Raw genomic sequence first — 16,318 nt, 5'->3', positions numbered from 1 at the left:
ACCTATTTCCTAGTAAGCTAGAAAAAAGTGGAATAGATAGCACCACCACTAGATGGACTCGCAACTAGCTGGCAAACCGTACTCAACGAGTAGTCCTTAATGGGTCTAAGTCTACATGGAGGGAAGTAAGCAGTGGGGTGCCACAAGGTTCTGTCTTACGCCCAGTAATCTTCAATATCTTCATTAATGACTTAGATGAGGGAATAGAAGGGGAACTTACCAAATTTACAGATGATACTAAGTTGGCAGGAATAGCTAACACCCAAGAAGATAGGCTCAAGATCCAGATGGATCTTGACAGACTTGAACACTGGGCTGTATCTAACAAAATGAAATTCAATGTAGAGAAAAGTAAAGTCCTACACTTAGGCAAGAAAAACCAAAAGTACACATATAGACTGGGGGAAACCAGGCTCAATAGCAGTAACTGTGAGAGGGATCTTGGAGTCTTAATGGACAACCAGCTAAATATGAGCCAGCAGTGTGCAGCAGCAGCCAAAAAAGCCAATGCAGTCCTAAGTTGCATTAACAGAGGGATACAATCAAGATCAAGGGAAGTATTAATACCATTCTATAAAGCCTTAGTAAGACCACATCTAGAGTACTGCATCCAGTTTTGGTCACCACATTATAAAAAAGATGTTGAGACTCTAGAAAAACTGCAGAGAAGAGCAACCAGGATGATTAGGGGACTGGAGGCTAAAACATACAACGAACAGTTGCAGGAACTGGGCCTGTCTAGTCTTGTGAAGAGAAGGACCAGGGGAGACATGATAGCGGTCTTCCAATATTTGAGGGGCTGCCACAGAGAGGAGGAGGGGGTCAAGGTATTTTCTAAAGCGCCTGTTGGCCAGACAAGGAATAATGGATGGAAACTGAACCAGGAGAAATTCAACCTGGAAATAAGGAGGAATTTTCTGACCGTGAGAACAATCAACCAATGGAACAGCTTGCCCTCGGAAGTTGTGGGAGCGCCATCATTTGAGACTTTCAAGAAGAGACTGGACTGCCATTTGTCAGAAATGGTGTAGGGTCTCCTGCTTGGGCGGGGGGTTGGACTAGATAACCTACAAAGTCCCTTCCAACTCTGATTATCTGTACCTCCACCCTTCCCCTTCCAGTGAAGTCACCATGTAATTGCTAACTCCCCCACAGCAAAAGTAGCTCCTGGCCAAAAAACATGTAGCGATAGCACTTAGACTTATATACCACTTTACAATGCTTTTACAGCCCTCTCTAAGTGGTTTACAGAGTCAGCCTGTTGCCCCCAACAATTTGGGTCCCCATTTACCCACCTTGGAAGGATAAAAGGCTGAGTCAACCTTAAGCGGGTCAGGATCGAACTGCTGGCAGTCAGCAGAATTAGCCTGCAATACTACATTCTAACCACTGCCCCACTGCGGTTCATGTAGTTGTTCTCTTCAGTCCTGGCCACTGGCCATCAGTCCCTCCAGCGCCCCATGGGCGAGCAAGAGGTGCAGCCAGCCTTTCTGCTCAGCTGGGCTCCACGGAGGCTCTGCTTACCGTATATCTGGCTTTCCAGACTGGAACTTGACAGGCCAAAATGTTGAGGTATTTTCGGGGTTGTCGGTAGTCCCAGAACTTCAACAAGAGACAGAAAAGGCCACTCAGGTGAAAGATGTTTAAGCGGTGTAACAGAAGAAAACCACCACCGTATAAAAAAAAATTATTAAATTAAAAGGCCCTAAAAGATTTGTGAATGGAGAATTCCAGCAGCTGTTGTTGGGTGTGTGTGTGTGTGTGTGTGAGGATTGAAGGCTCCTGAAAATCTTTGGCTTTCCATTTGCGGGATCAGATATCAAAGGATTCCACAGAGCAAAACCTCCCGTTAATCATCGGAAGATACAGATCATCTACTCCGGGCCTTGGAATGCCAATCAATCAATCAATCATTCATTTTTTTCGATCACAGGAAGGAGAGGAATGAAAAACTGACTTTCTGCATTGGTGTTCAACAGAACAGCATTTTTTCCTTCTATTGGCAGTTATTTGCCTGTAGAGATCATTTCCTGCATACCTCCAGCATTCCTCATTTTAATGAGTAGATGATTTCTCCTTTCAGGGCTATGACATGGCTTAGAAATTCTGATAATCTTTGATTTATGACCCAGATTGCGGTTGGAATGTCTGTCGCTTAGCAATATGGTTATTCAAGCGAGTAGCATTTGATTTTTTGACCACCTCTTTTGCAGTTGTCATTAAGCAGATCACACAGTTGTTAGGTGAATCCAGCTTTCCCCATTGATTTTGTTTCTGGAAACGTTCCCTCTGGAAATCATAAATAGTGACCATGTGACCCTGGATACTGCAATCATTGTAAATATATGCTAGTTCCCAGGTGCCCAAATTTTTATCGCACAATCACAGGGACACTACAACAGTCCTAAATGTGACGACTTGCTGTGTGTCACTTTTTTCAGTGCCATCATAACTGCAAATGACCATTAAATGAAATGGTCATAAGTTGAGGATGAACTGTGTTTTCAGGATAACTATTCATGTCAGCTTGCAACTTTTTAAAAAAAAAAACACCAATTGTACTTAAGAATACTTACAATGGCAGCAAACATTACAATGACATCTTTACTTGTAAGAATATTACAAATTATCATTGCATTAGTGGACTTTCCAGGATTTGATGAACAAAAAAACTCAATTAAATGCTGATAAATGAATGCACATGTAAGACAAATTTAAAGATCGCTAGACTGCAATGGCCTGATGCTTTTGCCTACAGCATAGGTGTCATACCCTTGTCAGAATTTGTTTCGGAGGGGGAGGCCGAGCAGCTGACAGGGAGTGGGCGAAGGGCAAAGTCTGGCTGGGCAGAGCAGGGCAGAGGTAGAGCAAGGCAGAGGGAGTTCAGAGGAAGACCCAGGCCCACTCCCTCTTCATCCTAGGGCACACAGGGAGGAACGGAGAAGGGAGCAACATGAGTTGCATGGCTTACAGGGAAGGAAAGGGCCCTGATTCCCTTCATTAGCTGCAGCTGGGAACAAAGTGTTTAAAAAGGGAAGTTGCGCACAGCAAACTGTTGAAAGCAAATCGTGAATTATCTGGGATTGTCGAGGCTTATCTGGGTTTCTGGTGTCTTCCCAACTGTGTGTGTTTTGTTGGCCTTTGAAGTCTGCAATTTCTTATCCTGCCCTGTCCAGTTAATTGCTGCAGTATGCTTTGTGTGGCTTTTTATTTACAGTTTGTATGTACTTTTTTTTCGGACTGAATTTCTTCCACTTAAAGACTGTTCTTGGGAGAGTTTTTATTCCAGCCGAAGGTAACTGGACATTGGGAGCAAAGTTAGAGGTATTAAAGGGACTTTTCTGATTTATGTGACTGTGTTGCCTTTGTGCCACGCCCCTTTGGGTCATCACAATAAGTGTGTTGCTGAAACACCACCACAACAAATTCAGGCAAGGATCCAGAGAAAACAGACCCCTCATTCACCAGGGATACCCACCCACCTCCGGTCATTCAAGTCAGGAAACAGGATTCAGTCTCACTGCACTCTTTATTCATTTTCTGGTGGTCCTCATGACAAGTGAAGGCCAGTAGAGACTGACACTGCTGGGGGTCCCATGGATTTTCTGTCCAGCCCCAAACAAGCATCCAACCTAACCAATGACTTCCACTCTTCCAGGATATCCCTTGCGAACGCCAGATGCTAGCCCAGCCAACCCAGCCCCCTAACTTACCCTGACTGAATTGTCCTGACTGGAGGTGGCCAGAATGTTTTCATTGTCTGGGTGCCAATCCAGCCCGTGGATTTTAGAGAGATGTGCCGCCAGATATTCCACAGCAGTGCTTGGTTTCTGAAAGCAGAGAGAAAGATTTAGTTTGGAAAGTTTCCGGAAGAGGCCACAGCAATCCCACTGGGATGTCACAGGCTGCCCTCGGGAAGCATCTTGGCTTCTCTTTGGCAGCAAATTCCAGGCCGCGGAGCCACAGGACACTGTTCTGTTCTCTGCCGTGTGTTAATGGAAAGCAAAACTCACAAAGCATATACCGTGTTTCCCCAAAAAGAAGACTGGGTCCTATTTTCTTTTGACACACCCCAAAAACGGCTAGGGCTTCTTTTTGGGTGGATCTAATTATTGACTTACCTCGCCACCAGAGCAACACAGGAGCCCACGGCTGGCCCACTTTTGCAGACGCTTGCTGCTGCTCGCATGCGTCGCCCCCAGCCTCCATTTCACTGTCACACCCTTCCGGAAAGCCCTCTGCAGTTGATAACAGCTAATATCGGCTGCAGAGGGCTTTCCGGAAGGCTCCGATGGCAAAACGGAGGCCGGGGGCGAAGCGCAGGTCAATCCGGACTTTGTTTCTGGGTTGCAGGTAGCTTTCCAGAAGGCCTCTAATGGAGAAATGCAGGCTGTGGGATGCCATGCGAGTCAATCTGGAGCCCATTTCTCAGCTGCAGAGGGCTTTCTGGAAGGCTCTGGTGGGAAAACAGAGGCGGGGGAGGCGACGTGTGCGAGCGGCTGCAGAAGTGGGCCGCAGGAGGTGAGGCAGGTGTCGGGGTACACAAGGCCTGGTAAGTAGGTCGCTCCATCCCCTCATCCCCACCATGCTTAATTTTTACTTTGCCCCACCCCCTGCATGCTGGGGTGGGTGGGGTCTTAATTAGGGCTAATTCTGGTGGTAGGGTTTAATTTGAGCACATGCGTTCAAAAACAGGATAGGGCTTTTTTTCGAGGTGGGTCTTGTTTTAGGGGAAACATGGTCAAGGCCTTTCAAGAGAGATTCTCAGTAAAAATACCTACGCAGGAGGAAATTATTAAGAAAATCATGGACTGTGCCAAAATGAGTAAATTGACATTTGAAATTAGAGAACAAGAAGATAAACAATGTTATATGATATGGGATTTATTTTATCAGTGGTTAGATAAAAAGACATGGCAAAGAAATAGATTAGCAAGCTTTACAATAAAAGTTAATAGATTTGATATAGAATACAATACAAAACATATAACCATTGGATGAATGTGTAAGATTAAACCATAATGAAATTTAGAATATCTTGTATAGAATGATGGAAAAATAGTTTAGTCAAATGAATGGTTAATAATTGATATTACATAAGCACAAGTTAGATTGATAAGGTGAGAATTTATACAACTTGTGAGTAATGGTAAAAAAAAAAGGATAGCACAAAAGATTGTAACCAACTGACACACTGTATGTATATAATTGAACGATGGTTTTATGTTTTTATGTTTTGTCTGTATGTTCGTTGTAAAAAATAAAAACTTTACAAACACCAGACTTGAAATTCTAAAACTAGAAAACCTTGAATTACGCCGTCTTCGGTCTGACTTAAGCATGGTATATAAAATCATACATTGCAATGTCCTACCTGTCAATGAATACTTCAGCTTCAACCATAACAACACAAGAGCACACAATAGATACAAACTCAAAGTAAACCGCACCAAACTTGATTGCAGGAAATACGACTTCAGCAATAGAGTGGTCAATGTCTGGAATACTCTACCCGACTCTGTAGTCTCTTCCCCAAACCCCAAAAACTTTAACCTTAGACTGTCTACCATTGACCTCACCCCTTTCCTAAGAGGTCTGTAGGGGGCGTGCATAAGCGCACCATCGTGCCTACCGTCCCTGTCCTATTGTTTCTCTTATTCTTTTATTTTTCTTATATGTACCCATTTCATGTATTCACAACTATGTATACACTTATACTTATTATCTTGTAAACAATTGGCAAATCAAATCAAATCAAATCAAATCAAATAAATAAATAAATAAATAAATAAAAAAAAGAGAGAGGTTCTCAGTCATGGAGAAGAGGGGTGATAGAAAATAAGTCAAGAATCTTTCTTTGATAGCCAAACAGCAGCTGGCTGATGGAAGGCGCACGCATATGCGTGGCACAGCTGAGCTGAGGCGACGGCTTGTGTGCTCACAAAGAGGGCTCTGCTTGCCCACTGTGGCATCCGTGCCATAGGTTCACCATATAGGGTCTCCTGTTTGAGCAGGGGGTTGGACTAGAAGACCTCCAATGTCCCTTCCAGCTGTGTTCTGATTGATCCATTGATTTGATTGAAGATATTCCAAAGAAAGAAGCTATGTGTGAACTGATTTATCCTTCTTAGTGGCATGTTTATTAGTTCCGGCTGAAGCCTCACCCTCTGGGATGTTCTTGCATTGCAAGAGACACATGAATGTGATTGGTGCCACCACCTGAATTCACACAAGACCACAACTCCTGCTTCAACAGATGGAAAAGCCTGAGATGCAGGCGGTGGTGGAATTGCAAGGCAACTTGGAAGCACAAAACAGGAAATACCCATGGTTGCATTTCCTACTGATACAGTGTGGAGGTTATGGCCCAGGGTCCAATGGCAAGATCCAGGAAGTAAGGTTAAAAAAAATATATATATTGGGTTATTTCTGTGCTGTAAGAATCGAAAGAGTTTTCACAGGAAAGGTAGGATGACTGAGTTTCCCTCCTATGGGACAAGTTGTTTCCTGCACAGGGAATCTCTCAAAAGGTATCTGTACCACATTCTTTCCACTAAATCTTAATGCTGTTTGTTTGATTTGGGCAATTGTATTGTGTGAACCTAGCAACTGTAGTTTGTCTAAAACATAAGCCATCTTTTTTCATTGCTATTTATCACAAACCATGGATCTCTCAAAGGTGCTTTTTCAAGAGACAAACTGGACTTTCTGGTTTTTCTTTGAAGACGTTTCGCTTCTCATCCAAGAAGCTTCTTCAGTTCTGACTGGATGGTGGGGAATGGAAGGATTGATATTCCTTTTTAATTATTATTTTTTAAATCTTTATTAAACGTTAAAAAAGAGTAAATGCAAAATACAGTACAACTCGTTAAAACAAAAAAAACCACTGTAAACATTACTAATCATTTTGACGGTGCTTATATACCAGGATTTATATTCCTTGCGGTGATCATTATATTCCATTCAGTCAGAACTGAAGAAGCTTCTTGGATGAGAAGCGAAACGCCTTCAACGGAAAACCAGAAAGTCCACTTGCCTCTTGAAAAAGCACCTTTGGAAAAACCGTGACCTGGATGACAGGGAATCTCCACTGGCAAACCATGGATCTAACGTACAGCTTGTGAAGTAGGCTTCAGAAAGCAAAAGGGTCTAGCCAGCTTGGAATGTCCACTGTCCCTCCACCTGGTGTCTGTCTGTCTGTCTCCCTTCCCCCCCCCTCTCTCTCTCACACACACACACCAGTGGTGGGATTCAAATTTTTTACTGCTGGTTCTGTGGGTGTGGCTTGATGGGTGTGGCATGGTGGGTGTGGCAAGGGAAGGATACTGCAAATCCACCCTCATTCAAGTCAAAAGTCTCTAGCCGCATCAAGAGAAAAGTAAATTGATTTATTAGGAGTGGCCATGTTGGCGTTTAGCTGGGATTAGCCGATACTAAATTACATCATACATTTCCCCCTTGGCCCTGGTCTTCCTTCCCCCGGATGTGACTTCTCCAATGGGACATATCCATCTCCAAGAGCAGTGGTGAGAATCAATTTTTTTTTACTATTGGTTCTGTGGGCGTGGCTTGGCTTGGTGGGCGTGGCATGGCATGGGAAGGATACTGCAAAATCCCCCTTCCCTCCCCACCCCACTAACCTGCTTTCCAGCTCCGTTCTCCTGTGCAGGACAACCAAAGGAGACCCAGCCGATCAGCTGAGACTCAGTGGGAGGCAGAGAAGAGATGGGGTTGGCAGGGCCAGTCAGAGGTGGGATTGGCCGGTTCTCCAAACTACTCAACATTCCCACTACCGGTTCTCCAGAACTGGCCAGAACCTGCTGAATACCACCTCTGACACACACACACACACACACACACACACACACACCTTAGACAAAAGCAGGGAAAGGGAAGAAACAAGGACTCACCCTTTTGTCCCAAATACGCACATTCCCATCATGGCTGGTTGCCAAGCAGTTGGCATTTTTCTTATTCCACTTTACCTGGGAGGCTCCAGCTGCAGAAGGAGCAGAGGACTAGGAGTCAACGAACACCTTTCAGAAAGAGACGAGGTCACTACGATAGAGCTAACCTCTCTGGCTCATTCAAACCACAGGGGAGTATTGGGCTCTGTTAGGAATCTGTCCACCAATTAGTTGGGTTGGCAATATATAAACCAACAATGTATGTTTGTAGCTTTAAAACAAAATCACTGTATTGATTTATACTATATTCCGATTGGTTGATTATATTGCAAATTACCATAAGAGGGAGCTAGAGATCAGAGCTTGCTTTCTCTGACATTCTGTCTCTCTGACCTTCTGTTGCTATCTGAGGTTCTCTGTTGTATTTATGCTGTGCTTGTACTTTGATATCTTTGTTTACTGGAAATGACAAAGGCAACCAGTAAGAAGACTTCGTAATTGGATATTCTTTGGACTGTTAAACGTATATGACCTGGAACGTTTATTGGACTGTGCTATTTCTTAAAGTAAACTTTAACTCAATTTAGTGTATCTGTGTGTGGCTGAATAATTATTCATAACTACTCTAATGAACGTTTCCATGTGCATATCCTTGTTACTCAAGGGTTATTCTGTACGTATCATAACAGGCTCTGTCTAGCACAAGAGGTGATTATGGTTAGTGTAGACTTAATGGAGTTTCCAAGGAAGGAAGGGACTCCAGAGTTATAAAATGGAGCACTACAAGGGAATCAACTCATGCCGCTGCTCCAAGCTGTCACAGGATAGGACGACTCCAGTGCTTGAACCTCAAGCAACCTCCTCACTATCCTGCCCTCCTCTGTGCCATGATGGAAGTTTGGTCTCCAGGAGTATGGAACGGAATTTATGCTCTAATTAGGATTACTTGTCTACCACCACATTCCAGAGGCCTTATAAACAATGGGCTACCAGCTAATTTACACAAGAAACAAGGTACTTCCAAGTACTTCTCCAAAGCACCGGAGGGCAGGACAAATGGGTGGTAGTAGTAGGTTGTTAAAGAGAGACCGAACTATAGAAGTCAGGAGAAATTTCCAGAGAGTGAGAACACTTAATGGAATAGCTTGCCTCCCGGATCTGTGAGTGCTCCATCACTGGAGGTTCTTAAAAATAGACCGGACAACCATTTGACCAGGATGGTGTAAGACCGTGATGGCGAACCTATGGCATGCATGCCACAGGTGACACACGGAGCCATTTGTGCAGGCAAATTTACATGTACTGGGCATGCACGCGCTTCCCAGCTGATTGTTGGCCCGCTTGAGCCTGTTTTCGTCCTCCTGGAGGCTCGAGGGAAGCCTCTGCAGCCTCAGGAGGCCCAAAAATGGACCTTCTGGAAATAACGGAAGTGCCGAAACAGGCCCATTTTCAGCCTCCCGAGGCAAAAATGGCCTCCCCGGACTCCTGAGGCCCTCTGGAGGCTGAAAACGGGCACTTCTGGTATTTCTGGAAGGCCCATTTTTCAGCCTCCCATGGCTGCAGAGGCTCCGGGTGGACAAAAACAGCCTCAAACGGGCCGAAAATCAGCTGGGAGGCGCACACATGCGCAGTGCAGGTAAGGGGGCATGATGGGGTGTTGCGCGTGCATGCGCGGGAGGGGTGGGGCACATTGCATTGCGGGTGCCGGCATGCACGGCGCTTTCAGCATACCACAACAAAAAGGTTCGCCATCACTGGTATAAGGTCTCCTGTCTTGAGCAGGGAGCTGGACTAGATGACCTCCGAGTTCCCTTCCCGCCCTACGATTCTACCCTCTATGTAGCCACTCGTGACTGGCATATCCAGCACCCTTTTGGTATTCAGGCACCACCGGCCCGTAAGGGCAGTCTGAGTTTCCATACCACCGTGACCTGTTATTACGGTACTGCAGTTGTAAATGAAACAATCACAACGTGGGTGAAGGAAAGAGCAGCAATGGACGTATTTCGGAACAATAGATGTGACAGCGGCTTCACAGTGCCTGTGGGGGGGGGGACGACCCAAATGACAATCTATGGGAGTCCCGTCCAGGGAGAGAAGCCCCATGGAAGGCAAGCTGTGAAGGTCTCCAACTGAGCCAGTCACCCACTGGTACTTACCAACAGCGGAGAGGGAGACAGTCGGCTTTCGGGTGTCTCTGAAAGACAACAATGCTGTCATAAGAACACAGAGCTTAACCAGGCTCTCCTAAACTCCCACCACCAAACAATTAGAATTCTATGCCTACGTTGCTCTGAAACCCAAGGGTGTTTTTTTTTTTTTAAACTTTCATAGCATATGCACTGGATTAAAATAAACCCACCTACAGCGATCACCCTTGCTATTTCTGCATGAGTCACTGATCAAGGCAGACCCTGCTTGAAAAGAGGCATGCCTGAAGCTGTGATTCACGCACAGATGCAGCAGCAGGCGCCAATCCTGAAGGGCCAACCCTCTTCCTGTTGATCTGCACTAGAGTCACAGCAAAAAACCCATTTGCCTTGAGTGCGGAACATGAAAATCTCTGGCACATTCTGCAGGCAACTTGCTTTTGGGGGGTTGGGCCTACAGGACATGGGATAACCTTTGTGGCAAGCTGCTTAACCACTGGTTTCAGTGATCACATTGTTCCAAAACATGCCAGAAACCTGGCTTCAGCTTCAAGGTCCTCATGCCAGCAAGGTACAGGTAGGTGTAACTTTAAGTGGCCGTGTAGCAGTAGCACTTGGACTTATATACCGCTTCACAGTGCTTTTACAGCCCTCTCTAAGCATTTTACAGAGTCAGCCTCTTGCCCCCAACAATCTAGGTACTCATTTTACCCACCTCGGAAGGACGGAAGGCTGAGTCAACCTTGCTGCATTCTAACCACTGTGCCACTATGACAGAAAGGAAGGAAGGAAGGAAGGAAGGAAGGAAGGAAGGAAGGAAGGAAGGAAGGAAGGAAGGAAGGAAGGAAGGAAGGAAGGAAGGAAGGAAGGAAGGAAGGAAGGAAGGGCAATAGCCCTTAGACCACTTCACAGTGCTTTTCAGCCCTCTCTAAGTGGTTGACAGAGTCAGCCTACTGTCCCCCAACAGTCTGGGTCCTTGTTTTACCCACCTCGGAAGGATGGAAGGCTGAGTCAACCTTGAGCCTGGTGGAATTTGAACTGCCAAATTGCAGGCAGACAGCAGTCAGCAGAAGGAGCCTGCAGTCTTGCACTCTAACCACTGTGCCACCGCAGCTCATGTCTAACAAATAAATGGCTGTAAGCCAAGGCCCACCTGTACCTTGCTGGCATGAGGACCCTTAAGGTGAAGGCAGGTTTCTGGCACGTATTGGAATGTGACTCACAACTGATACTCACACTAACAACTGTTGCAGCTTCCCCAAATCACGTGATCAAAATTCAGGCACTTGATAACCGGCATGTATTTAAGAGGGTTGCAGCATCCGGGGGGGGGGGGTGTGTGTGGTTATCACATGATCACCCTCGGCAACTTTTCCAACACACACAGTCAGTGGAGAAAGCCGGATTTGCTTAGTGACTGTGATCACTTAAACAACTGCAGTGATTGACTTAACAACCGTGGCAAAAAGGTAGTAGAATGGGAGGGGGGGCCTCACTTAACAACCACCATGTTTAAAAATTGAAATTCTGGTCCCAGTTGTGGTAATAAGTTGAGGACAACCTGTAATTCAATTTCACAGAATTCTCCCCCAGCTCATCTACACACACACACACACACACACACAGACCTCAATTGCGTGGAAATTCAACTCCTCTTTGCACCATAGTACAGGCAAATCCCACTCACTAAGCCAGTGGTGGTTAACCTTTTTGGGCTCCTGTGCCAAAAATTGTGCACACGCTTACATGCTTGAGCTCACATGCCAGCAACCAGAAGGCAATGCGTGCCCCCCCCATGCATGCGCGCGCAATCCCCACTGTCCCACCCCCGCCACCCCCTTACCTGCACTGCGCCTCACAGCTGATTTTCGGCCTCCCAAAGGCTTGAGGAAGGCTTCTGCAGGCTTTGCAGGCCGAAAACTAGCCCCGTTTCGTCACTTCTGGTATTTTTGGGAAAACAGGAAGTGATGAAACAGGGCTAGTTTTCGGCCTGCAAAGCCTGCAGAAGCCTTCCTCAAGCCTTTGGGAGGCCGAAAAAGGCCTCAAACTGGTTGAAAATCCGTTGTGAGATGTGCGCATGCCCAGTGAGGTAAGCACAAATGGCTCTGCGTGCCACCTGTGGCATGCGTGCCCTAGGTTCGCCATCACGGCGCTAAGCTATAATAGGAGAAGACAACATTAATAATACCCCAAATATTTTGAAGGACCCACTTAAAAGCAGCAGCTGCCACCACGGGTGCCCTACAGCAGGGGTCCCCAATGCCCGGTCCATGGACTGACACAGGTCCATGGCATGCCAGAAAGCAGTCCACGCAAAGAAGCCAAGTCCCAAACACAGGATGCAGGCTCCTCCGGTCCGTGGAAAAGCTTCTCTCCATGGAACCGGTCCCTGGTGCCCAAAAGATTGGAGGCCACCGCCCTACAGGAACCTCCACTCTCCCAAAACCCACTGAATGACCGCGTCTGTCTTCTTACAGGCCACCAAAACTCTTACTTGATGTCCCAGATGTAGATGTACGTGTCAACCGAACTGGTAACCAGTAGATCTGACTCAAACACCGCCCAGTCCAAATCACTAGAAAAGGCAGAGAGAAAAAGAGAGGAGAAAACCAGAAGATCAGGGGTGAGTAAGCATGGCCACCTTCATTACCTGTGGACTTCAACTCCCAGAATCCCTGAGCCAGCACAACCGTGGCAATTCCTGAGTATGGCTGGCTCAGGGAAGTCCACAGTTCATAAAAGGGGCAAACCACTTTATAGAAGGTAAAGTGAATTTTACAGAAGGTAGAGGGACAGAAGGTCCCTTCCAACTCTATTAGTCTATGTTCACCTCTGAAACGGATGAACAAGAGAGCTCTCAATGGTGGCAGAGTATAATTACAAGGCTTTGTACAGTGACTTCCCACCAGCTTCTCCATTGCCAGGAAAAACCATACCGGTATATTTTGCAAGCAAACCTGGAAACCTGCCCCGTTTGGCTTCCTAGGTTGCTCTTTTTGCACAGGGCCTCGTCCACAGAATCTTCATGGGAGACTGTAACAATTATGAATTAGGCATTCTAGGCTTCCTACACTGAGTCATTTTGGTGCCATGGTTTCGCCAAGGCTGATTTCTGGGAAAACCCAGCAAAGTTTTTCAGAGATTATCAGGAGATTTTTCCCCAATAAAAAAAAAAAAAACCCTGCAAAACAGCTTGCCCTACGAAATCCAACTTCTGCAACTCCAATGCCCTTGAGCAGTGGAAAGCAAAAAATGTGGATCGTGACATTTTGGCAGTTCTTGGAGATGTGCAGCTGGAGTTGCTAGGCAGCTGAAGTCCTCAGATCTTCCAGGGGCCAAGGCTGAGAAATACAAGCCTGGCCTCCACTGAAGACAACACAAGAGTTGTAGCTCAGAGATTATTAAGATAAAGTCTTCTGATAGGTTCATGTCTCTGCTAGGGATGTGCTGCAAACAAGAAGCAGCAGCAGGAGGGCTGAGAGAAAGGAGGCCTCACAGGTACCACACCACTGGCTCAAAATGCACCGGGCTCCCTGGAGCAGCCATACCTGATGACACGTGTGTGTCCTTGCAAGGAAGTGCCAATTTCCCCATTACCGTCCTTCCACTTATATAGGTCAACACGTTGGTTGCTCTGAAATTAGACAAAAAACATCAGGAGCTGCAAACGAAACCACAGACTCGTTTTCCAAAAACGGTGTTCGGCAGCCTGAAGATGCGTGGACTTCATTTCCCAGAATTCCCCAGCCAGCATTGGTGGGGGGGGGGGGGGTTGGAGAATTCTGGGAGTTGATGTCACACATCTGCAAGCTCTTAAGGTTGAGAAACAATATTCGAGAATGGGAGCATTCCTTTAGCTTTTAAAATGAGGAGGGAAATCCTATCCCCCAACATAAATATGTTCCCCAATATTTGGGCTAGAAAATTTCCTCACACTCACGTACTGAGGGTTTCAAAAGAGTTCTCTAAAGGGGAGACATCTTTCTATCTTCCATATTAAATGCTCAGAAGCAGCCAAACAAAGCACAATTTAGTTGTTGTACAGCTGATCTCCAATTCACATAATCTTTTTCAAATTTGTAATGGCTAAAGAGTTTATTATTTTTTTGTTTCTTAGGATACAAATTATTCTAAAATCTGTTAGCAAAGTAAAGGTATAAAGGTATAAGGTATAAAAAAATGTAAGGAACAACAAAACAAGCAGCAACTGTTGTCCACAATTTTTATCCCATCTTTTTATATATAATTCAAGACGTTGAATATAGCTAATACTCCAGCCTATTTGCTCAACAACAACAACCCTGTGAGGTGGGTTGGGCTGAGAGAGAGGGACTGCCCCAAAGTCACCCAGATTTTCATGTCTAAGAAAGATCTAGAATTCCCCAAACCTTCATTTCTAGCCCAGCTCCTTCACCACCACACCAATACAATTTTATTTTAATTAAATTATAGTGATCAATTCAAGTTTAAATTAATAATTTTGATTAAATTAAAATTAAACATTGTATCTATTAAGATATTAAGGGAAGAACCTTTCTACAGATTAAGTATCATAAGTTTCACATATCCAAGAATTGTAAATATTGTACGAGCAGGTTAGTGAATCTATGATTTAAAAACAATCAGTCTGGAACAATTTTTCTGACCGAAAATTTTGTTAGAAGGCATAAGCTTTTATGAGCTTACAAAAGCTTATATTTTTCATAAGTCATATTGATCAAAATAGGTGCTACCTGGCTCCTTCTGATTATATCAGCCAGTTTTGTCTGGTGGTTAAAGCACCAGGCTAGAAAATGGGAGAATGCGAGTTCTAGTCCTACCAGGCATGAAAGCCAGATGGGTGACTTTGAGCCAGTCATTCACTCAGCCCAGCGCACCTCACAGGATTGCTGTTGTGGGGCCAAATAAGAGGAGGAAAACGTGTTGGCATATGTTTGCTGGTTTCAGTTATTTGTAAAAACAATAAAGGTGGGATACAAATAAGTAAATGTCCAAAACTTGGATGAGATATCCATGTGATAGCTTCTGCAGAATAAATGCAGAACAAGAGAATGTGATTTTGGGTATTTCAGATGTTTTACATTGTTCTTAGTCATATCCTTGGGCCCTAATGTGTTTGGAAGCAGGAGCACATATAGGTACAGATTAACAGAGTTTGAAGGGACCTTGTAGGTCATCTAGTCCAACCCCCCTCCCAAGCAGGAGGCCCTGCACCATTTCTGCCAGATGGGAGTCCAATATCTTCTTGAAAGTCTCAAGTGATGAAGCTCCCACAATTTCTGAAGGCAACTTCTGTTCCATGGGTTGATTGTTCTCACGGTCAGAAAATTCCTCCTTATTTCCAGGTTGAATCTCTCCTTGATCAATGTCCATTATTCCTTGTCTGGCCTTCGGGTGCCTTGGAAAACAGCTTGACCCTTTCCACCTCTCTGTGGCAGCCCCTCAAATATTGGAAGACCGCTATCCTGTCTCCCCTGGTCCTTCTCTTCACTAGACTACATTGCCCAGTTCCTGCAACCGTTCAAAACGTTTTAGCATCCAGTCCCCTCATCATCCTGGTTGCTCTTCTCTGCACCTTTTCTAGAGTCTCAACATCTTTTTTATAGTGTGGTGGCCAAAACTGGGAGCGTCATCCCAGTAGCTACTCTAAGTGCAGAAGCTGCGCTGCTGGAATCCACCTGGGAGGAAACACCTCCCCCCTCCCCAAACTTACCGATGCAGCAAAGTAGTGTGCGTGGCTCTCGTGGGGATTCCACTGCACGGCCCCAATGTCCCACTTGCTCTGACGGGAAATCTTGCGGTGACCATCAGCGGGCGCATCCAGGTTAACAATGTAGAGGAAGCGGCGCCTGGGAAAAGGCCCACAAACACAGGAAGGAACGTTACTAAAGTAGATCCAAAGTAATTTACTACCATGAGGGCAACTCTTATCCTGAGGTATAGATGTTTTAATTGAGAGAGAGAAAGGGGGGAGAGAGAGAGAGAAAGAGAGGGAGGGAGAAAGAGAAGAGAGAGAGAGAAAGGAGAGAGAAAGAGAGAGGGAAAGTAAGAGAGGGAGGGAAAGTAAGAGAGGGAGGGAGAGAGAAAGAGAAAGAGGGAGAGAGGGAGGGGGAGAGAGAGAGAAAGAAAGGGAGAGAAAAAGAGAGAGGGAGAGGGAGAGAGAGAGGGAGGAGAGGGAGAGAGAGAAAGGAGAGAGAAAGAGAGAGGGAAAGTAAGAGAGAGAGGGAGAGGAAGAGAGAGAGAGGGGGGAGAGGGAGAGAG

At 45.5% G+C, this 16,318-nt stretch overlaps 1 protein-coding gene across 8 annotated transcripts in view; it reads right to left on the bottom strand.

The window, feature by feature from the left end:
* Window positions 1-16,318, bottom strand: part of WDR59 (WD repeat domain 59) — a 90,803-nt gene that overhangs the window by 59,957 nt on the left and 14,528 nt on the right. For all 8 annotated transcript variants that reach the window (XR_015750657.1, XR_015750656.1, XM_087971765.1 and 5 more), the window contains exons 3-9: window positions 15,771-15,906; window positions 13,606-13,691; window positions 12,552-12,632; window positions 10,067-10,104; window positions 7,911-7,999; window positions 3,714-3,830; window positions 1,525-1,602 (exon numbers count right to left, since the gene is read on the bottom strand). Coding sequence is in view for 6 of the 8 variants with exons in the window: in XM_087971765.1 (XP_087827891.1) it covers window positions 1,525-1,602; window positions 3,714-3,830; window positions 7,911-7,999; window positions 10,067-10,104; window positions 12,552-12,632; window positions 13,606-13,691; window positions 15,771-15,906 (625 nt within the window). In the remaining 2 variants the exon portion in view is untranslated. The remainder of the gene's footprint in view (window positions 1-1,524; window positions 1,603-3,713; window positions 3,831-7,910; window positions 8,000-10,066; window positions 10,105-12,551; window positions 12,633-13,605; window positions 13,692-15,770; window positions 15,907-16,318) is intronic.

This window comes from Notechis scutatus, chromosome 9 (genome assembly GCF_049901735.1).
Source record: "Notechis scutatus isolate UNSWTSFEM ecotype Mainland chromosome 9, rNotScu1.2, whole genome shotgun sequence".
NCBI classification, from domain to species: Eukaryota; Metazoa; Chordata; class Lepidosauria; order Squamata; family Elapidae; genus Notechis; species Notechis scutatus.
Note: the sequence above shows the minus strand (reverse complement) of the source record. Positions and strands in the feature narration are given on the sequence as shown.